This window comes from Alexandromys fortis, unplaced genomic scaffold, assembly GCF_014885135.2.
Source record: "Alexandromys fortis isolate MF-2015 unplaced genomic scaffold, M_Fortis_MF-2015_v1.1 scaffold_341, whole genome shotgun sequence".
Classification (NCBI taxonomy): Eukaryota; Metazoa; Chordata; class Mammalia; order Rodentia; family Cricetidae; genus Alexandromys; species Alexandromys fortis.
The window spans coordinates 301,972-324,800 of NW_026068214.1; the positions used below are offsets into that span (position 1 = coordinate 301,972).

At 49.4% G+C, this 22,829-nt stretch overlaps 1 protein-coding gene and 1 long non-coding RNA gene across 2 annotated transcripts; both read left to right on the plus strand.

The window, feature by feature from the left end:
- Positions 1–485: 485 nt before the first annotated feature.
- On the plus strand, positions 486–2,142 carry LOC126493395 (uncharacterized). The gene is made up of 3 exons (XR_007589802.1): positions 486–611; positions 957–1,030; positions 1,876–2,142. It is a non-coding gene; the product is annotated as an uncharacterized lncRNA (long non-coding RNA).
- A 74-nt stretch (positions 2,143–2,216) lies between these two features.
- Positions 2,217–12,890, plus strand: Hbegf (heparin binding EGF like growth factor). Its single transcript, XM_050130388.1, has 6 exons — positions 2,217–2,560; positions 2,777–2,950; positions 5,406–5,583; positions 10,304–10,459; positions 11,157–11,247; positions 11,528–12,890. The coding sequence occupies exons 1-5, from the start codon at positions 2,515–2,517 to the stop codon at positions 11,227–11,229; spliced, it is 627 nt and encodes a 208-aa protein (XP_049986345.1). The 5' UTR covers positions 2,217–2,514; the 3' UTR covers positions 11,230–11,247; positions 11,528–12,890.
- The last annotated feature ends 9,939 nt before the right edge of the window (positions 12,891–22,829 follow it).

Genomic DNA, 22,829 nt, shown 5'->3' on the forward strand with positions numbered 1-22,829 from the left:
GTGTTCGTGGTGGTGGTTTTTCTTATTTGCCCCTTTTGAGGAGCTGAAGATCAAACCCAGGGCTTTGCACATGCTAGGTAAATTCTCTACCACGGAGTTGCATGTCCATTCTGTAGTTTGTTTTATTTTGCTCAGTCTTCTGGTACCAGGCTGTCTGCACTTCTGGGAAGGGAAGTGACTATCCCAAGTCCATTTCAGAGCTCTTTCGTCTTCTGTTCTCCAGGCCCTTCCTTGTAAAACCTGACACACAGATCTGGATAGGGTGAGGCTCCTGGGTGTGATGAAAGCCTGGAGTTGCCCCGGTGAGGTTGAGCTGACGTGGGGGTGAGGCGGAAGGACCTAGCAAAGGAAGGAAGAAGCAGGCTAGGACAGGAGAGCAGGGTGTGAGGTGGGAGGGGGAAGGGGGAGTGACTTGGTCATGTGTCAGGAAACATTTCCCTCCACCCTTCCCTGGGGAGAACCCTGACCCCTTGAAGGCTTTGGTTTTTAGAAGGCAGTCAGACACCTGCTGGAGGAGGGGAAGGTGTGGCTGGGGTGGTGGCCATCTGCCGAGGTCCTGGACTCGATACCGAGCACCCAGAGGAATACCACGGTGGCTTTTTGCCAAATAGGTGAGAAGTAAGCTTCCGTCTGAGACCCATTTGTCTACACCTGGTCAGACTGGGTGTCTAGGGAAGGGAGGGAAAAGGAGTAACCAAGGTGAAGTGTCCCGTGGTGACAAGAGCAGTTTACCCGAGCTTGTACCATTTCTGCCTCTTGTGTGCTTCCTCCTCGGCCCTCGGAAAGCTCTCTACAACGCTGCCCGCATTAGTGTGACTACCGTCATTCCCATTCGGGAGATATAGAAACCGGGGCTCAGTAGGATCAAATATCAGGGGCTAGAGACATGGCTCAGCAGTTAAGACCACTGGATGCTCCTCCAGAGAACCCAGGTTTGATTACCTATGTCCACACAGGGTCTCACAGCCATCTGTAACTCCAGTCCCAGGGGATCTGATGTCCTCTTCTGACCTCTGTGGGCGCCAGGCAGGTATGTTGTACACAGACATGTATGTGGGCAAATACCCGTACGCATAAAATAAAACAAAATAGCTTCCTCCCTACGATATAAAATCAATTATCTTATCCAAGGTCACACATAAGTAGCAATCTAAGTCTGTAGACACCGCTGTGCACTGTGGAAGCCTAGACCCGGGAGTATATGGGAAAATTAAGAGGGGACGAGCCAGATTGACCCCTGCAAAGGTGGGGGTGGGGCGGGGATAAAGAATGGGATAGACAGTGTATAAATAGCAGGCCTGTTTTTATCCCTACACATGGCTGAATCAGGCAAGTGCTCCGTCTGGCACAATTTGAGGGCTCTGAATGCCAACCCAGCCCTGGGTCAAACTCCCTACCCAGCACGTCCCCGGGAGCAGAAATACTTACTGAGGGAATCATTATTTGAGTCAGGACATGGACTCCGGACGACCCCCTTCCCCGCAAACACACCAGTTGAAAGAGAAACATCCATCTGGCACGGGTTGTACATACTCATCCAGGTTAGCCGGTTGGGTCCTTTGAGAGTAGAGCTTATGTCTGAGAGAGTGGTCTTAATATCTAAGCAAGAGTATGAGGCTTGTCCCACAATCTGTGTCTTTCTGATCACAAAAGCCTGGGAATTATGTTGCATAGCTCAGAAATCCTAAAGTAGACTCTGTCCCCTGGGGGAAAGCAGTGGCAGCCACTCCTAACTTCCTTTGCTGTAGCTGGATTGGCATCAAATGACCGCAACTTCAGATCTGGTCACTTTGCCCTCAGGAGACCAACTGGCATTCGTATATCTATTTTTTAAACGATAAACGAAATATTATTTACTGCTGGCTGTGTCGGTAGGCTTCTGAATGCAGATATCTAGTATGGAACAGGGAGTTGTCAAAAGATGCAGGGACGCAGGCCGGGAACAGCTCTCAGCTCAGCTTTCACTAGGTTGCAGCGCTCCCGGCGTTGGAGGAAAGGTAGGATCCGGGCTTCGCCACCTGCCGGTCATTCGCCCTACACCCACACTCCGGCCACGGCTGCTCTGGCCTGGTCCCAAAAATGTGAGCGCCTCCGGGTCCTCCCGCCGCGACTGCCGAGACCGGGGCAGCGCCTGCGGCCGGGCCGGGCACGGCGCGGGAGGGGGAGGGGAGGGGGCGGGGCCGGGTGGGGCGGGGCTTCCACTGCTTTTCCAGGAGCCTTATTCCCGGCCGCGCGCTGCCGGAGAGCGCTCAGTCGGCCCTGGGAGCTGCACGCGGTACGTGACTGGTCGGCCTGACGGGCACACAAGGGCTGGGCGGACGAGCGGACCGACTCCGAACAGACAGACGTACCGCCGCCGCAGGGCTCCTCGGCAGGATCGCACCCAGAAGCGGGCAGACCTTCCTTGCCCGGTGGAATCTCGCTGCCCTCCGCTGCCTGGCCCCGGTGCAGGCGTCCAGCTGCCGCTGCATCCAAAGTGATCGCTGCCTCGCCGTCTCCTCCAGGCTCCGGACCATGAAGCTGCTGCCGTCGGTGATGCTGAAGCTCTTTCTGGCCGCAGGTAAGAGGGCAGCTGATGTCTCCGAGGTAGGGAGTAGGGTGGGGGCACCGTGCGGGGGACACGTGGGAAGGTCGATGCATTGCCTCCCACCTCCTCCCCTAGCGGACCACTTGGTGGGGCCCGTGCGCCCTAGAGAGCGGGCGTGGACCTCGATTGCTTGGTGGTGCGGGGTCTAGGCGGTGGGACTGAGGTGGCCTCCTCTCTTCCCTTGCCCAGTGTTGTCCGCATTGGTGACCGGTGAGAGTCTGGAGCGGCTTCGGAGAGGTCTGGCGGCGGCAACCAGCAACCCCGACTCTCCCACTGGATCCACAGACCAGCTGCTACCCACGGGAGACGGTCGTGCTCAGGAAGTCCAGGACTTGGTACAGACAGATCCGGATCTTTTCAAAGGTGGGTATGGAGGTATTCTTCAGCTGCAAACCTTAGATGCTGTTTGCAGCTGAAGAATGTACAGGCCTGAGATTTATTCAGTTGCCCCCCACCCCACCCCTTGAGGGGATGTTCCAGGAAAAGCTCCTGGACTGATTGGAGTTGGGGTTTCTGCAATATAGTGCTATCTTTGGTCTCATCTGATGTGGGCTCTTACTGCTGTATACTTTGGAGCAAACTGAAAGAGGCAGGTTGTCGTCGGAGGTAAGCTAGATGCTAGAAGAAAGGCATGGCTGAGATGCTTTTTCTAGAGTTTCTTATTTTTAGGGGCGGGGTGTTTCAGGACAGGGCTTCTCTGTGTAGCTTGGCTGTCCTGGAACTCGCTTGGTGGATCAGGCTGGCCACAAACTCAAAGAGATCTGCCTGCCTCTGTCTTCGGTGCGCTGAGATTAAAGACGTGGGCACTCACCACTCCCCGGTGCTTTCCCTAGAGTGTCTATGCAAAAAAGGGGGGAGGGTGTGCAAGTCCTGTCTAATGTATGGTTATATATGTGGTGATTCTATATAAAAAGAGATACTAGATGAGAGCCTGGAAAGTGTGCAGTGTTAGTCTCCTTCCACCTTTCTCCAGGTTAGGAAAGACAGGGCAGCGAGGAACTCTTGGCTTAGGTGAGCGAGGCTAGTAGCCCTGCAGCTGGCAATGAAGGGTGAGTGCTCGGCCTCTAGGAGGCTGTCTTGAAATGCTGTAGATCTGAAACTTGTAGACTTCCTGCCCACTGGAATCTCTAAGGAGACTCCCAGAGGAAAGAGTTATGTGTGATTCTGTAGCCTGGATCTGTGACTGAACACAGGGACTGGGCAGAGTCCAGAACCCAGCGGCCACTTACAGTGATTCTCAGAGGTGGAGCCAGCCCTGAGCCCTGTGGCCCCGGAATGACTATATTTGGTCAGAAGGAGACACACCTGTTCAGCCCACCTGCTGCTCCGCCTCCTTGCTCCCTCCTCGCCCAAGGCTTCCTGAGGTGCTTGCTTGCCCTGCTTTGCCCAAGTCAAGAGTCTGCTCCAAAACTGAGGCCGGGGCTCCACATTTCGTCAGCTCTACAGTGGACCCTTGGGTCACCCATGTCCTCAACAGTCTGGATTCTCCTGGCTCTCTCTTAGGCTGGGTAGGGCTGGGCTGGGCAGTGACTCACCCCCCACCCACATGGCTGCTCCTCATACCTCTGCCAACCTGACTCACTGCTCCCTCTCCTCGGCAGGAGCCTAACTTGTCGATCTTCTTATTCTCTCTGCTTGTTTTGGGGCCTCCTGCTCTGCTTTCCCTGGAGACCCAATAACTGGCTTTCTCTGGCCATTTACATCACTCTCTGAACTCTAAAGAAGCCTGGAACAGGACTAGAGACCCCAGTTCTGACCGCAATCCTGCACTGCCCCGGGACAAGTCCCTGCCTTCTGGGGATGCTATGGTTTCATCTTGAAAGTGCCCTGGCATTGTTGAGGTCTCATTTGTCTTGAGGCTTCTGTGTCCCTAGTCTTAACTTAATCATGTTCCCCTTTCCCCTTTCTGCCAGACACAAGCTGTAGTTGTGAACAGCGAGCACCTTGTAACTGTGGGGTTCAGGGATGGGACAGGCTGGCACCAGAGTCCTGGGCTAATGGCCGGTTCCAGGTGGATGTGAGGTGGTTCTCCCCCAGTCCCTACAGTATGGAAAGAAGAGGGGGATATCATAGTCCAGTTCCTTCTGCATGTTTTCTTGTACATATTGTAACCTCCCTCCCTGTCCCAGGTATAAATAGGACATTTGGGAATAAATCTAAATAGACATTTGAAAAAGGTCTTTTTAATCAGGGATGGCCCGTTTGCTGTTTCAGAGCTAGGTCTGCACCAAACATTCCCTGATGTGAATGGGAGCTCCTGTGAAGGGCTATAAAGCTTTAGATGCTCCTATTTCAGAAGCTTTATACCCCCAAACAACCAAGTTCCTTACCCCAAAGCCATCTTTGCCTGTGACACTATCTTCCTGCAAGTGGGTCACGGAGCATGGTGTCAGGAAATGAGGCTGACTGAGGCTAAAATAGAACCAAGTAGATGTGGGGGAGTCGCAGATGGGGTAGAAGGTGGGCTGGCCGCGCGCGCAAGGCTGATAGCTTTGCTCAGTGAACCGCAGTTTCTCTGGCTTTCTTAGAACGAGGTTCTTCTTCCTTGGAACCCAACCCAACTTCTGTTTCCTCCCAAAGCTTCCTCTTTCTGGTAGTTCTTAAAGAGTTTTCCCAGGTCTCTGACTCTAGGTGGGATCAAATAGCGTGTACACCCTCATTGCTTGGGGAGTGGGGGGTACCCGTCTGTAATTTCCGTGTTTCAGACACTGGGATGGGAGGGATGGGGGGGTTTGAGGTCAGCCTGGCTTAGATCTGAAGATACTTTTCCCAAAGGACACAGTTGAGAGGCTTAACTGGGTACCCTTTCTTCCTGCAGTTGCTTTCTCCTCCAAGCCTCAAGGCCTAGTCACGCCAAGCAAAGAAAAGAACGGGAAAAAAAAGAAGAAAGGCAAGGGATTAGGGAAGAAGAGAGACCCGTGTCTCAGGAAATACAAGGACTTCTGCATCCATGGGGAGTGTAAATACGTCAAGGACCTCCGGGCTCCATCCTGCAAGTAAGTGGCCCATCCCAGAACCAATCTCATCAGCTCTGTCGGCCACAGGCTCTCTTTGTCACTGTTCCTTGAGTTCATAATTTCACCGGCTTCTTTTCAACCTCTGGGAGGAAGTTCAAAGGAAGGGACACATTTTTAGTCAGCGGAAGTCCCCGCTACCACCAAAGAGGATGCAATTTCCTGTGGCATGGGTTTGTGACGCTCCCCAATCCTTCAGGACGTTTCCTCGTGCACACCCATAACTGAGCGCGTGTCCAGGAGAGCGGACACTGGTGAAGGAGGGCCTTCATTCTGGCCTCGGACCCTTCTCGGGGAAGAAAAGCTGATAGGAAACACAGCTGAGTGGGTTCCTAGAAGGAGTGGAGCTGATGTAGGTGCCTGGAGTCACATGCTGGGCGTGTGTACTCAAGTGCGTGCGAGCATGCAAATTAGTAGATGTGGGCTGGTTCTAATGCGCGGCGGCAGGACTATACAGAGAGGAGCCGTCGTGTAGAATGAGTTAGAACCCCTCCACTTTTTCACCCAGACGGGACAGAAGGATGTGGGAGACACAGAGGATATCGATCTTGTCTAGAAGAGAGGGCTGGAGAAGGTTTTCTTTGTGCAGGATTCACAGGAACCTAACTCGGTTTGCAGCATCACCGTCAGGAGTGTGGGTGGAGGGGCCGTGGGATCATTGTTCTCTCATAGGCCAAACCCAGCAAGCGGCCCACCTTGGCAGCCCCCCAGGGATATACCTGCTCTCTGGCAGGTATAATGTCACCACTCTGCCTGAGGCCAGTACCCCACATCAGACCACTTTCCATATCTTCCTTGTCAAGTGAGACACAGACACTTGGAGCCCTGTGACCCTTCCTAGGAGACCCTGGACGGTCCAGGATGCTGTTGTGTACTCTGTCTCCCATCCTGTATGGCACCTCTTCCCCCTGTGACTGGCATGGGTCCTTGGCTTTGAAAGGTCCTTGTCCCTTCTAACCCTACACAGAAGATCTGTTCTGTATTTAGCAGCTGGCAAACAGACCCATTGCTTCCCACCTTCCCAGTCAGTGTGTCCCTTCCTGTGACACCCTGGGCGAGAGCTGAGTGTCTTGGAGAGGCAGGATCTCCGTCTGCTCCTTCCCAGTGTCCTGGGACAGGACAGGAAATGTTTGTCTTACATGTGCGAGATGGCACCATTAGCTCAGGGAGGAGAAAGTGACTCTGAGGGCAGTCGAGATGGACTGGAGCCAGGGGTCTGTCTAGCCACACTGGCTCAGGATGTTTGTGCTCCAGGGTGGTTTGGCAAATAGATGTGCAGGGCTTCCATTGATCAGCCGAAAAACAGGACTCCCCTGACCTTCTAAGCTCAGAGAACCAAAAAAAAAAGCTTGTGTAAGGCCACCTTCCCAGTGGCTCTAGGGATAGTGATGATAATCATATTGGTATTATTTCTTCGAGGTCTTCATTGTTTGCCTTTACGTCAAGTTCAGCCCAGCAGGCGTGATGAGCACTCATGTGGTGCCGTACACTGTCGGAAGGGATGAAAACAGATGGTCTCTTGGGGTTTCCAAAAGCCGCCTTTGCTGGGAGGGAGGGCAGAACTTTCTCTCTCTACTTGAAAAATGAGGAAGCCACAGAGAGTGCGTAGGAAGTTATTTGCATGAGATCAACATCTAAATAAATTCATGGGAAGAAGATAGGGTCTCGCTCCTATCCCAGCTTGCTTTTCATGCTCCCAGGCTGCACTGGGTGTTGGCTTTCCTCCTCTGTCCCTGTCCTTGTGGAGTTGAACAGGATTTTATGGAGGGCAGCTGTTGTCCTAGAACACCCATTAGGATTTTACTAGTCTCAGGGCGCAGCAAGTGACCAGAAGACTTTCTGTCAGCTTCCTAGGTACACTTCATAGGGTGGGTTCTCTGACAACAGAGATCCTAGTTTGGGGCAATGTGACATCTGTGCACCTACATCTGTGTCCCTTTTTGTGGCTTCTCCTCTACTTTAGACCCAGAAACTGCCAGCGAGGGTGTGTCCTGGCTGCTGTGGTGAACTTGAGGCTAGCTGGCTTCCTAAACCAGCCTCTGACTGCCACCACGAACAGGAAAACCCTTCTGTGTCACCAGCCAAAAGTTTCCCTCAAAGAGCAATTTTCTTGGACTTCTGACGGGCTGCTGACCCAGAGATTGGCTGCAAAGTTTCCTGTGGCTGGAGGAAACCTGGGGGTAGTTGGTTCAGAAGGACTGAGCTAGAAGAGAGACAGACCTGGAGCCGCACTGGCCCTACTGCTCACGTGCAGAGGCCCCTTCTCTTGACGTCGTCTGGCTTGAGCATCCCATTCCTTGAGATGCAGCCTTTCCCCTCTGCTTTGATTCTATAATAACTACCGAAGTGGGGCCTGGGCTGGTCGTGATGCTCCAGCGAGGTAGGCTTTTATTACCCCTGGTTTCGATATGAGGAAACTAAAGTTTAGGAAAGTAGCGTGACTTACCCAAGATCACCTGGGTAGAAATAGAAGAACCAGTCTGGAACTCATTTATCATGCTCTCCTCTATCAAATGATGCCTCCTCCAATGTCAGGGGTAGCTGTGGAAATACGCTAGACTGTGTAGACGAGATCTCTGGACCCTGGAAGGATCTCCTGTTCTAAAGTGGGTCACAGACAGAGAGAGGAGAAACGGGTCCTAGTTTGATAGATGTGTGTGTGTTGGCTTGGGGCAAGACACATGATCTTGCCCTGCATCCAGGGATGTGTGGAATGTACTCAGCCTGCCTCCTCCCCTGGGGAAGCCAGGCTTTGAAGGGAGGGAGAAGTGGGGTAATATTAGCACATTTGCATTATTATCCTTTTGACTCAGGACAGAGGTGGTAGAAGGATTATATAACTGAATTGCAGGACTCTGAGGCCAAGTTTTATTTCTATCATCTGAGTAACTACCTGTGGGGTTTGAACGATGGCTTGGAAGTGCAAAACAGAATGAGCTTCAGCTTCCTTCCCCAGGAATAGCGTAGTTGCGGAACTCATCCAGACTGCTAGGTTTAATCCAGGCTCTACTACTCACTAACTCTGTAACTTTGGCATGTTATTTAGCAGAGGGTAAGCCCTGGCTTCTTCAGCTTGAAAATGGGGGTGACAGCTTCTGCTTCACAGGTGGTTTGACCTTAAATGCCCAATGAAATCAAAGGCCCTGAGTTCAGGCCCCAGCACCAAAGATGAAATAATATAATCCCTGTGGAGCAGTTAGTGCAGATGCTTGGTCACGGCCGGCCTTTATTACTTTCTATTTATTCATAAAGCTGTGGATAATCAACAATGACAGCAATATGGCCAGTGGACAGGTCCGACAGCTCAGGACCTACCAGATAGGTTTTCTTAGGCTACCTGGTCTCGCAGTGGGAGTGCATAGAATCATAGAGGCTTCTGATCTTGGCCTTGCTGCTTCCTAGTTGTGAGACTTGACCGATTACTTAATCTCTTTGACCCCTTATCTCTGTGAACACATGAGTTTCCAGGGACACTCCCAGGAGCTTCCTTTAGGTCCTGGCAGGGTAGGGATGTATTTTTCCCCACTCTGACTCAAGGGTTAGACACGCTGAAAAGGCTAGGTAAAGAAGATATTCCGTCCTTTGTTGGCCTGACCAGTCTTTGTGTTGCTCCGTACCCAGGAGTAGGTGCAGATAGTCCTGAGTAGAAACAGGGGTGCAGTGCCAGGAGTAGGTGCAGATAGTCCTGAGTAGAAACAGGGGTGCAGTGCTACCCAGCCCCACCCTCCCAGGGCCCTGCCATCGGGAAGGAGGGATACTACATCCAGGCTCCGAGGCTTCAGGTGCACAACCTCCTCCAGAGGAGATGCAGTTCATAGCAGAGGGCCACTTGGTGCCTCCTTCAGCAGCTGCTGACCTAAGATCCCCAGCCAGTGGGTGAGCAGTTGTGGAGGGAGTTGGCCAAGTTAGAGTCCATGCCCATGCCGCTGCCCGGCTGCATGACCTTGGGAAGCGATGCCACCTTTCTGTAGCACGGGGCTCCCACCAACATCAAAGGATCTCAGGGGTGCTCAGAAGGAAGGCATGTGAATGTGTTTCTTCAGCAGCCTTCCTACGAGCTTCAAGGAAGTGCTTTGTGTTCCGAGCGGCGGCTGTCACGTGATGTGTTTCTTGAGGGAGAAGAGCCAAGGGATTGTTTCCGACATTCTTTCAGGCTGCGACAGGGTGGCTGGGCAGGAAGATGTTATCTCAGTGTTTGTTTTGTCCTGTGATGGAGGAGGCCCCAGAGTCCAGCGTTCGGAGGCCCAAGGCTGTAGCTTAGCTCCCAGGTTGGGAGCTAGGAGTTAAATGGAGGAAACGAGAAAAACGATTCCTGGCACAGGGACAGGGCCTATTAATAGACTGAGCAGCGGCGGGGAGGGACTGCATGTTGGATACATCGATGGGCAAGGCTGGGTTTATTTCTGGGTCAGAATGTAGAAGGGCCTCTCTAGAGGGAGCGATGCCGAATCCCCTCAACTCAGCCCATCAGCCCTGATGCTCAAGTCCCCTTAAGTGGCTTAAGCAAAACACCTTAGTACAGATGTAATAGATTAGAGCCTTGTGGAATACATCTAAACCGCCAGCTCCCCCCTCACTCCCCCCCCCCCCCCNCCCCCCCCCCCCCCCCCCGCCTGAAGCAGGACTCGAGGAGTAGGGGGGTGGAGAGAGAGGAAGAGAGGGTGCATACACCCGTAACTCTGTCTTCTTCTTGTTATTCTAGGTGCCACCCAGGTTACCATGGAGAGAGGTGTCATGGGCTGACCCTACCGGTGGAGAATCGCTTAATAACGTATGACCACACTACAGTCTTGGCTGTGGTGGCTGTGGTGCTGTCGTCTGTGTGTCTGCTTGTCATAGTGGGACTTCTCATGTTTAGGTGAGTGTTTGGGGCCCGTGAAGGCTAGTTCTGCAAACCGCTCGCTTCTCTCTCCTCCTAGGACTTAGGCCTACAGCCTCTTCTCACACCCCTTGGCTTGTTACTATATATTTTCCAGAAACTATTTTGTCTGACACAGTGTGAAGCCGGTATGTAGAGCCCAAGGTACCTATTGCCAGGCCATACAGGTTCCGTTCCTCTGTTCCTCACGGGGTTCATTTCCTAACTCTGTGGCCTGGTGACTCACCCATGGAGACACATCTTTAATATTTCTTTCTCCTGGCATTAGGGTGTGGTTTGGTAGTAAAGGCAAGGATAATATTATTGGTGATAATCTTTCAGGGATTATACTCTGTGAGGATATTTGGATAACCAAATAATATTAAAATAAAGAAACCAGGGAAGACAGGTGTGTAGCTGCTATGAGGCCAACCTGGGCTATATAGGAAATGCTAGACCAGTCTGGGTTCTGAGGTGCCGTCTCTAAAAGCATGCATAGATATTTACATAAATATGAAATGTTCTGCTGATAGAGATAGGAATCCCTTGGGAAAGCTAGGTTTTGGCTAAAGACCAATGAGTTGCCATACCCTCTGGGCTTTTTCAAGAAATGGAGAGGCATCATGGGAGTTCCTTTTGAGGGCTGGCTGTGGGACCTGAACTTTGTCATCTGCTCACAGCCCTTTATCTTCCTCAGGTACCATAGGCGAGGAGGTTATGATGTGGAAAATGAAGAGAAAGTGAAGCTGGGCATGACTAATTCCCACTGAGAAGGACCTGTGCTCAAGGTAACGGTCCACTCTTTTCCCTGGGCAGCATAGAGAGGCCAAGGCGTGGGTGGGTCTTGGGGAGGTTTCAGTGAGTGCTGAATCCTTTTGATTGGGGGCTGCAGGAGGCAGGTTACTGCTGTGGGGGAGTCCGAGTTCTGATGCAGAATGGTCTTCAGAGACTTGGTGAGACATCTCCAGTTAGGTTGCAAGGTTGCAGTGCCCCCAGCTCCCCTTCTGAATGCTCTTTGCATCTCATAAGGTTGGACCCAGCCTTAAATACCTCCCTCCTCTGTTTCAGGACCTTCAGAGGACGGCTACCTCTGAGATGGTTCATTACAAGTTCTGCAGAGGAGAAAGACTTCACAAGCAGCCGCGAAGACTTCTTCATTCCCAGTTGCTACCCTGACTGGGCCTCCCAAAATTGCTCTGCAAAAATATCAGAGCCTCCAAGTGCCAAACAGACTGTGCCCACTGGGATCCCAATCAGAACAGTGGAAGCAGGAGAGCCCTCCAGGCCTTTCTGACTCTCCCTCACCGAACCCACCGGCTTGTTTAAACACTTAGCTTCTGGATTAAAGTGCCAGCTAGACTCCATATGCTCCAGGATTTTTGACTGAAAAAAGGAGAGGAAGGAGGAATGATTTATGGACTGGAAGAAAGCGACAGAATTGAGAAGCTGTATGTTCAAGTAACCCCAAGGGATCTGCTGTTTGGACCCTCCAGCACGCTGGATTTGATGAGCTAACTGTGAAATACCACAAGCCCAAGAACTCTGAATTTTGGGACTTCTACCCAGAGGGGAAAAATAACAACTATTTTTTTTTTGTTATTTGTAAAATGCCTCTTAAATTATATATTTATTTTATTCTATGTATGTTAATTTATTTAGTTTTTAACAATCTAACAATAATATTTCAAGTGCCTAGACTGTTACTTTGGCAATGTCCTGGCCCACCTCTTTGCAGCTCTACCATCTGGCTCAGTGCGCCACGCTCCCGTGTGCTCTGCAACCCATCTGTCGTAATTTATTGTCTGTCTACATTTCAGAAGATATCCCAGGAGCAGAGTATCCGGGGTGTTGTGTACGGTCAGAGTGCAGGAATTGATTTGGGCAGAGCCACTCTGTGAGTTGGACTTCCGTCTTGCCTTTTGTCTACTGTTCGTGTTTTGCAAGCCCACGGTGCTGACGTCAATGTGTAATAGATATTGGTGTTTACCTGTGTCCTCGCAGAAGATGTCGGGCGTCCAGGCCTCCAGTTTCCTGGTCCCTTTTCCTCCATCACCCTTTCCGATCCCCAATTGTGTCAAGTCATTTCCCTTCCTTCTGCCATTCTGGTGCTAGTCCATGCAGAGGCTGGTAGGGCAGAGGACAGTTTGGAGAAGGTATTAGGAAAGAAAAAGGCTGAGGAGGAGCAGGGAATGTTGGAGTTGACTATTCTAGGTAATTGGTCACCTATCAGTTGCTACAGAGAGCGTTGGTGGTAGGGAAGGTTTTGGGTAAGAAAACTATACAGTCTCACCAAAACTGTAATACTGTTATGGTCCCCATGGAAGTTTCTGGTGCCATTTATGAACTGTTACAACTTATATTTCCAAAACCTGGTTCATATTTATACTTTGTGATCCAAATAAAGATAACCCTTACTCCATGGTCTGCTTAATTTTGTTGTTGTTGTTGTTTTGTACAGGGTATCACTGTGGAGTCCTGTCTGTCTGCCTTGGAACTCTCCATGTAGACCAGGCTGGCCTTGAACTCAGATCTGTCTGCCTTTGCCTCCCGAGTGCTTGCACCACCGCACTGGGCTTGCTTGTTTTGTTTTTATGTGTGTGAAAATCAGAGGTTGACTTTGGGTATCTTTCATGTTTGTTCTCCTTTATTATTTATTAGTTTTTTTTTCTCAGACAAAACCTTACTACATAGCCCTGACTGGCTTAGAACTCAGAAATCTACCTGTCTCTGCCTCCTTCGTGATGAGTTTAGAGGCATGTAGGCCTTTAAAACGCCTAGCTTGCTCTTCCTTTTTTTGAGACAAGTCTCTCACTGGACCCGGAGCTCATCAATTCATTTCGGCTAGGCTAGTGAGTCAATGAGCATCAGGAATTCTCCTGCGTCTGCCTCTCCTGCCAAGGGTCTGGGATTACAGACACACGCCAGTGTATTGGTTTGTATAAGGACCCTGGGGATACAAACTAAGATCCTTGTGTTTGCATATTAAACACTTTACTGATGGAGCCATTTCCCCCCTTCTCTAGTCTGCTTGTTTTAAATGGGGATTTGTCTAAGCTGTCTCAGTGTCAGGAATATTTATGAATTCTGTTCTCACTCTGTACACCTCCAGGATGGGGGTACTATTCTTATCTCATTTTCCTAAAAGAGGAAACTGAGTCTCGGGTTGTAGAACTTGCCTAAGACTACACTCAGACTACACTGTGAGCCGGGACTAGTTACTGTGTTCTAACGCTTACTACTTCTCACACAGAAAGACTAGAACTTTGGTATAGGACGTTTGGCTGGCTGGACTTACATGTGTTTGTCAGGTTCTAGACTTGGGATTTAATTGTGTACCATACATGCAAGCATCTGTCACTCCTGGAAAGAAGAAGATGTTTTTGGTTCTGCTCTCATGCCCCACAGCCAATCCACCAGCAGCTTTTGTCTGCTATGCTTTTTGAATGTGTGTATGTAACTGTCCCTATCATCACCCAGTTCAACACACCATCCCCTCAGACCTAAACTCTGGGAGGCCTCCTGCCTTCCTAGTTCCACCTCGTTTCTTCACCGGAATGATCTTTTACTTAAAACATAACTCAGGGCTGGGAGTGGTAGCTCGTGGTAGAACCCATGCTTTGCAGACAAGAAGTTCAAGGTTTGAATCCCCACATATGACCCACACATAAACAGATCTTGTCTACTCTGCAGGCCTTCCCTGATCAACCCATCACACACAGAACATTCTTCAACGTACCATCCTCGCCTTAGAGGGATTTATGTTCCTCCATCGTTCTCAAGCACAACTGACTCATTCCCGTTTGCTCCCACTAAACTGTTAGCCCAATGATGTGTTTATCATCCTAATAAAACTGAGATGTAGGCGTTCGGGGTTTTTACATTCATACATTATTGTTAGGAAAACCAAACTCCAAGACCATCAAGGGGGCAGAGTCAATCTACCGTTGGCCTGAAAGTTGTTGTGTTGGGTTTAGAGGGGTGCCTCTCTCAGGGAGGGTGGGTTGGACAACAGGGTAAAAGTGAAATTAAGGGTCCATCATGGCTTTCTGGGTGCTAGGATTACAAGTGGGAACCACTGTACCTGGCCCAAACAGGGATCACGTACATACATTGACTATCTTTTTTTAAACTCTTAGTCACCAACCAGTGTGATGGTTTATACTGACTGTCACTTGGCAGGTGGCTCATGGCTTGGTGGATCTGTGAGTTTGAGGCCAGCCTGGTCTACAGAGCTAGTTCCAGGACAGCCAGGGTCACACAGAGAAACCCTGTCTTGTGGGCGGGGGGGGGGGGGGGGGGGGGGGGGGGGGGGGTGGGGGAGGCATTAGATTAGTCTGGGCTACACACACCCTGTCTCAAAACAAATGAAAACAAAAAAGCAGGCTGGGGGTGGTGGTCTGTGGCTTGGGGATAAAGGGCTTTCCTGGCATGCACAAGGGCCTGGATTTGATCTCCAGTACAAAAGACGAAACCAAACAAAACCCCACAAAACACCCCTTTTAGTATCTGATGATGAAATGAATAAACAAACTGGCAGATTTTACCAATAAAGGGCTGAGCAGTGGAGTGGATAAATCTTATAGCGGTCGTGCCAGAAGGATCCAGACCTAAGGGAGGACTTTCTGTGTGGATCCAATTACATAGAAGGTAAAAAAAAAAGCCTGGACCAGTGAGATGGCTCAGCCAAGCCTGATGACCCAAGTCTGATCCCCGAGACACACAGCTGACTCCCCAAGTTGTTCCTCCGACCACCATACATACACAGGTCCTGCTCCCTTACAACAATAATTCATGGTACTAAAAATAAAGCTAATTTATAGCGAAAGAAATCAAGAAAGAGATACTGGTTGGGAAACAGTCACAGGGAAGACGAAGTTGTTCTATGATCTACTGCCTGGATTCCCAGGACTGCTCTCTCTGAGAAAATCCACTGAATATGACTTGCACATTTTTCTCTGTGTTATACTCCACTAAAGAGATTCATTTTTAATGCATTATTATTTGTGTGGGGGTGAATGCACATGTATGAAGGCCAGGGGACAGCTCTAGAGAGTCAAATCTCTCCAATCTTTTTTTTTTTTTTTTCGAGACAGGGTTTCTCTGTGGTTTTGGAGCCTGCCCTAGAACTAGCTCTTGTAGACCAGGCTGGCCTTGAACTCACTGGGATCCGCCTGCCTCTGCCTCCTGAGTACTGGGATTAAAGGCCTGCGCCACCACTGCCCGGCTTCTCTCTGGTCATTAAGTGAGTTCCGGTGATCAAACTCATCTCTAAGCTTGGTCCAAGCACTTGGGAAATAAAGTCATGAGGATCAGAAGTTTATGGCATTACTTAGCTCTAAAGAAAGTTTGAGGTCATCCTGGGTTACGTGAAACCCTATCACAAAGAACAAAAAACATAAACAAGCTTAAATAAAGGCCACTTCATCTTGCCTTCCATCCAGTTCTGTGTAGGACCCTTGCCTGCCTCTGGTAATCACAGACCGGTAAAGACGGCATAACCGGAGAGATGGCTTCTTTGGCTCTCCGTGGTGCTCTTTTCCCTGGCTCCAAGCTTCTGGTCTCAAGCTCTTCCACTGGCCAGGACTGGACTTTCTGAGTATGCTTTGGTTTTGAGCTTATGTTTCCTGCAGGCCGGGGGCTTCCAGCCTCTCTGCTTCCTCTTCTCCTGCCCTTATTTCTGATGGGAATTCTACTTTACAGTCTTCTGGCCTTCTCTGTGATTGACATCATGGTCCCAGGGTGCTGAACTTGCAGCCGCTTCTCAGCCATCAGGAAAAACTGGTGCTCTGAGCCTTACTCCTTTTACTCACCAGGCTTTTCATCCAAGTGCCTTTGAGAGTTTTTTGTTTGTTTGTTTGTTTGTTTGTTTTTTTCAGGATAGGCTTTCTCTGTGTAGACTAGGCTGACCTCAAACTCAGAGATCTGCCCTGCCTCTGTCTCCCAAGTACTGAGATTAAACATGTGTGCCACCATGATCATTCACAGGTTAACAGTATCTGGGTCTATTGGATGCTCATGCTCACTACCTCAGGGCACTGGCTGACCTACCACAGTCTGAGAATTAGGTGCTTCTTGTGGCATAGGTGAGAAAATCGAGGCTGAGAGAAGTTAGATGACACTCTTATAATTAAGGGATAAAGTCAGGGTACTGAGAAACTTAATTCTCAAGTCTGAGTTCTAACTTGTAAGTGATATTCCTGAACTCTTCAGGTTGGACTGTTCTCTCTCTCTCTCTCTCTCTCTCTCTCTCTCTCTCTCTCTCTCTCTGTCTTTCTATGTAACCCTGTCTGGCCTTGAACTCAAAGAGATCCTCCTGTCTCAGTCTCCTGAGTTCTGGGATCAAAGGTGTGTGTGCCACCACTGCCCAGTCTTGGTTTTCTATTTATCCAGAAATTATGCAGCAAAGGAATCATTTGAAAAATATCCAGAGGCAGGCCTGATGATGCATGCCTGCAATCCCAGGCCTGATGATGCGTGCATGCAATCCCAGGCCTGATGATGCATGCCTGCAATCCCAGTCAAGAGGATTAAGAATTCAAGATCATTCTCAGCTACATAGTGAATTTTCTTTGTTTGAGACAGGGTCCTGGAGCTCACCATGTAGCCCAGGCTGGCCTCAAATTCTTTGACCTGTCCAAGGTCCTAATTTATGGCACATCTGGGACTGAAACTCAGGCCCCAGCTGGTCCTCTGCCCTTTCCTTAAAGCTAAATGATGCTTTTCCAGCTGCTGTCTCACACTCAATGTCAAAGGGACCCTCGTAAATACTGGGGACTTGAGCAGCCCTGGGACAGTAATTCTGTCCAAATATGTCACTTCAACTCGACTGGTTTGAAGTGTTTCCCTTTGTCAACACTGCCTGCAAGCCAAGCTCCTGCTGTTGCAAGCTGATTCCTGAGACTGGCTGGGCCTTCCGAGGGCGACATTCTTTGCTGGTGTGACTCGCGTTAGCCCCATTCATTCAGCAAATATTTGTGGAGGCCTCCCTGACACTTTCCAAATGAGATCTCTGCTCTGAAGGGGAAGGCATCTTGATACGGTGGTGGGAGGGTACATTTTGGAGCAAGGATATTCATTTATCCATAAAAAGTGGGGGCATTTAAAGAATGTCAGGCTCTAATTTTGTCCCTGGAGAATCGATCACTTGTCAGTGAATAACACTGACATGGGGGCCGACAATATGTGCAGAAAGAAATAGAATCATTTCAGAAACTGGTAATTTTGGAATAAGTTATACTCCTGGCATTAGCTGGGACAAGATTTAATTCAGATGGGGTGGGGCTCAGGAAGGGTTCTCGGAGAAGACAGCATCTGGCCTGAGACAGGTGAGGAGCAGTTACGTGAAGGTCTTGCGTTAAAAACAGGCTTAAGGGGAAGCATGGGTTTTGTATGTGCACGAGGCAGAAAGGCGCGCCTACAGCTGCAGCAGTCACCAGAGTTTAAGAGCAGAGCAAGGCCAGGGCACACGGAGCCTCCATCCCAGACTGCAGTAAACAGCTTGGGGCCAAGGAGTACTTTGACCCAGGGAATGATGTGATTTGATTTGTGTTTTAGAAACGAGACCAGTCTGCAGGGAATGGGCTCTATGGACGCAAGTGTTAGAAGCAGGAGTTGGTAAGTTAGGGAGAAATAAGAAGTTAGGAGACTACTCTACCAGACTGGAGAATAAACAGTGATGGCCAGGATAGGGATGGTAGCTGAGGAGGTGGCGAGGAGTTTTCAGATGCAGGTAGAGTTTGGAGGAAGCTCTGCTAAGCTATTCTGATGGACTAGGGTGGGTGCAGGGCCTGCGACTCCTGATCTTCCTCTACCGCTTCCCCAGTTCAAAAATTGCAGGTGTCCATCAGTACGTCCAGCTCACACCCTGGTCTTTGTGTGGCATGCTCTCTAGAAGATCTTATTTGATCCTCACATGAACTAGGACAGGAGTAGTTTTAGCCCCAGATTCGTGACTGACAGCCCTGGGTTCTGCAGGGGTGAAGTAATCACACTTGATTGCTATTAGCTAATGTAATTTTGCCGGATGCTGACCTTGTCCAGGGGGCCCAGCCTCTTCAAGGGCCATGACTCATCCTGGCACTATTCTCCACGGAGAAGAGGACAAGGCTGTACCATCATTTCCTCTTTGCTGTGGTGAGGTGCTTGACCCAGACCAAGGCTCTAGAAGATGGGAACAAAGCAGGTTAGTTGCTTGGAGGCCAACCTCAGCCAAGGGCAGAAGAAGAACTTAGAATCACCCCATCCTGTGATTGGTGTCTCTATGGTCAGGCCACCACCGAATTAATATAGTGTGGTGGTTGCTTGCCAGTTGGCTTCTCTTTTTGAACTATTTCAAATTGCACATTTTCTTCTTGATTGCTGCTTTGACTGATGGATTAGCTCATTGACACCCACACAAAAGTGAAAGAGGCCAACTGCCCTCTCCTTTTCAAAGACTCTCCCCTCCCCTCTCCTTCTTCCCCTCCCTTTCTCTCTTTATTTTTCCCTCCCAGCATTTTGCCCATTACTAACCAGCAGGGAATCTCAGGAAAAGGTCTCCTTTCAGGGCTGGAGAGCAGTAGCTAGTGGGTCAGAGTCTGTGTGGGAGGTTGCCCAAAGACATATGTTGTGGGTGTAGGAACCAGACAGACAGGAGGAATTAAATCACCCCTTCCCTGAACCCTTATTTCTTCACCCAACCTATAAGTCACTGCATTGGTTTCTTTATAATGAGGGCCTAGTTTCGTTTTAACTCTCGCCCAGTGTTAACAGAGAGCAGACTTTCCTGGGTACACGACAGAAGGAAAAGCAGCTGATCCATTTTCCCTGTGCGGCTCTAGTATGGTACAATTTAAATTTAAAGCTGCATACACTATGTAGCTACTCCAGGTGAGATGAACAGGCAGGGATAGTTTGGGAACCTGGGACAGGAGGCTGCTTGATTTGGGTTATGTTCACCACCTCTTATCTTTTTTTTTTTTTTCCCCAAGACAGGGTTTCTCTGTGTAGCCTTGGCTGTCCTAAAACTCACTCTGTAGACCAGGCTGGCCTCGAACTCACAGAGAGCCGCCTGCCTCTGCCTCCTGAGTGCTGGGATTAAAGGCATGCACCACCATCACCTGACTTACCCCCTCTTCTAATAATGCCCTTGGTAATCTAACTCCTTTACCTGCACCATAAGCAAATACATCCCTCTGTGAACAGTGCGCCCAGCAACCCCAAGCCCCCACCTGGATTAAGCTATATATACATATACTACTATTTGAACAACGGCATAACTTTTCTCTCCCCTAAATGACCGTGAAATGTTGACAGTTTCTATTCAAATGTTACACCCTGGTACAGAGGAGAGGGGGCATCCGATCTGAATTGGTGCATGCTCATGACGCAAAACTGTTACTCGAGTGAACTTTTAGGAAGGACCTCCTATTTGGCATCTCAGGCCCATGCATAATGAGGTGTGTGGATAATCAAAGTCAGCTGAGTTGTACCAAGGGATGGATGTGCACAGTAGAGAAATAATTCTACGAGCTAACTGATAAAAACAGAGAACCACCCTCACCTTTATAACTGTTTGAGTTAGTTTTCTATTGCTGTGATAAAGAGCATGACCGAAAGCAGTGTGTGGAAGGAAGGGTTTATTTAGCATACATATCCCAAGCCACAATCCACCGAAGGAAGCCAAGACAGGAACCCAAGGCAGGAGAGCCCAGGAAGAGTGCTGCTTCCTGGCTTGCTCCTCATGCCTTGCTCATCCTACTTCCTTCTGCAACCCAGGGCCATGGGCCCAGGTGCGGCAGCGCCCGCAATGGGCTTTCCCCTCCCACATCAATTATTAATCTAGAAAATTCTTTGCCAACTTGCCTACAGTCCAATTTGATGGAGGCATTTTCTCAATTGGAGTTCTTCTTCCCTGATCAGAGCTTATGTCAAGTTGATAAAAACTGATCATGACAGTAACCAAACCCGCCCTCCTCTTGAACCCTATAAAAGAAAGCCCCAAAGGATAATTGGAATCCTTGAATATGTGTTCTGATCTTCTTGATAAGACTTATTATTTTATGTGTATATGTGAGTGCACGTATATATGTGTACTACATGCATGCCTGTGTCCACACAGACCAGAAGAGAGCATCGGATCCCCTGGAATGGGAGTTACAGATGGTTGTGAGGTACTGTGTGGTTGCTGGGAACAGAATCTGAGTCTTTTGTAAGAGCAACCAGCTTCAGCTGTGGGGTTTTGTTGTTTTTAAGACAGGGTTTCTATGTATAACAGCTCTGGCTGTCCGGGAACTCCCTTTATAGACCAGGCTAGCCTGGAACTCACAGAGATCTGCCTGCCTCTGCCTCCTGGGTGATAAGGTTAAACGTGTGCACCGCCAGCACCAGCTTGTATTTTCTATTGCTTTGCTTTACACAAAGAGTTTTTTTTTCCCCTGCTGTTGGCAAATCTGTATGGACTTTTATTTCAAACCCTGAGTAAGGAGTCAAGAACCTGGAAATAACCCTGACCATCCACTAGTAATAAAGACCTGACTTTTTTTTTTGTTTGTTTGTTTTCTGAGCCAGGGGAGTTGGGAGGGAAAGAACTAGGAAGCAGTACGCTCAAAAACCAGGGAGGACTACTCAAATCAACATAGGGATGTGTGCTGATGAAGTCTGACTCAAATTCAACACTGCAGACTGACTGCTCTTCCAGGTGAGCGTCTGGACACAAGGAGAAAGCATGCCACCCACAGGTGAGCCGGTCATTCTGTTTGTTCCCATGTCACGTAGGAACAACTGGTGCTCTTCCCACAGTAACTCTGCTGCCCCTCTTGCCTCTCGTCCCACTGTGCCCCGTCACTCCCTGTTTGCTCATTCACTTCTCCCACTGTGAGCCCTTGGAGGCTGCGCTGCTGAGTTTTATGTCACTTGACACAAGCTAGAGTCATCTGAGAGGAGGGAACCTAGACTGAGAAAATGCACCCATAAGATCAGGCTGCAGGCAAGTCTGTAGGGCAATTTCCTTAACCACTGACTGATAGTGAGGCCACGCCTGGGAAGGTAGTCCTGGGTTCTATTAAAAAAAAAAAAAAGATCAGGCTGAATAAGCCTTGGAGAGTAAGCCAGTAAGCAGCACCCCTCCACGGCCTCTGCACCAGCCCCTGCCTCCAGATTCCTGCCCTGCTTGAGTTCCTACCCTGACTTCCTTCAGTGATGAACAGTGATGTGGACACCTAAGCCCAATAAATCCTTTTCCTTCGCAGGCTGCTTCCGGCCGTGTTGTCTTCTCACAGTTTAGAGACCCTAAGACAGAGGCCACGGAGCCTGTCCTTTTGCAGTCTGCTCTCCAGCACATCACAGACACTGGCTAAACTTTTGATTCATACACAAGTGAGTGACTAGGTGAATGACTAAATGTATAAACGAATTAGTGAAGATGAAGTCGAACTCGGCTTCTAGCTGAGTGTGCTGTGATATCAGTACTGGAAAGACTGCCAGTTCAAGCCAGTCTGGGCTGCATAGTGAGTTAGAGGTCAGCCTGGGCTACGTAGAGAGACGATATCTCAACAATTAGAAGTAAGATATCTCCGGAGGTGAGTGCAATTGCCACAAAGCCTGAGGTTGTGAGTTCAATCTTCAAGATCCACACAGTGGAAGGAGAGAACAAACTCGTGAAAGTCTTCTAACTTATACGGCATGCCAGCACCCACGCCATATACAATGATGAATGTAATATATATATATGTATATATATATATACATATATATATGATAGATAGATAGATAGATAGATAGATAGATAGATAGGTAGATAGATAGATAGGGGAGAGAGAGAGTGAGATTGTATGTTCATGTTCTGGGTCAGATAAACGGGTTAAAATTGAGACCGTGCTATTTATTACTTGTACATAATCTTAGGCATGTTATCTTCCTTCCTTCCTTCCTTCCTTCCTTCCTTCCTTCCTTCCTTCCTTCCTTCCTTCCTTCCTTCCTTCCTTCCTTCCTTTCTTTCTTTCTTTCTTTCTTTCTTTCTTTCTTTCTTTCTTTCTTATTTTTCGAGACAGGTTCTCACTGTGTATGCCTTGCGGCTCTCTACATAGACCAGATCTGCCTGCCTCTGCCTTCCGCGTGCTGAGAACAAAGGCGTGCGCCACCGTGCCCTTTCAGCTTGGTGGTTCTCAGTGTTTCTGAGATTCCGGTGCACAGAAGGGTTTGCCTCAGCACCTGGACGGACTCAGCGAGTACTCACGCGGCTTAGCTACCACTCTCCTTTGTCATTCTCTCCCTCGTGCTGGGTCTTGTTTGTACTTCCTCTTCCGGATCCACAGCCCAGCTGAGTTCTTTCTGGACTCAAGCAAGCCTCGCCTAAAGGGCTGCTCCGGTAGGTGCAAGCTGGGGGTCAGGC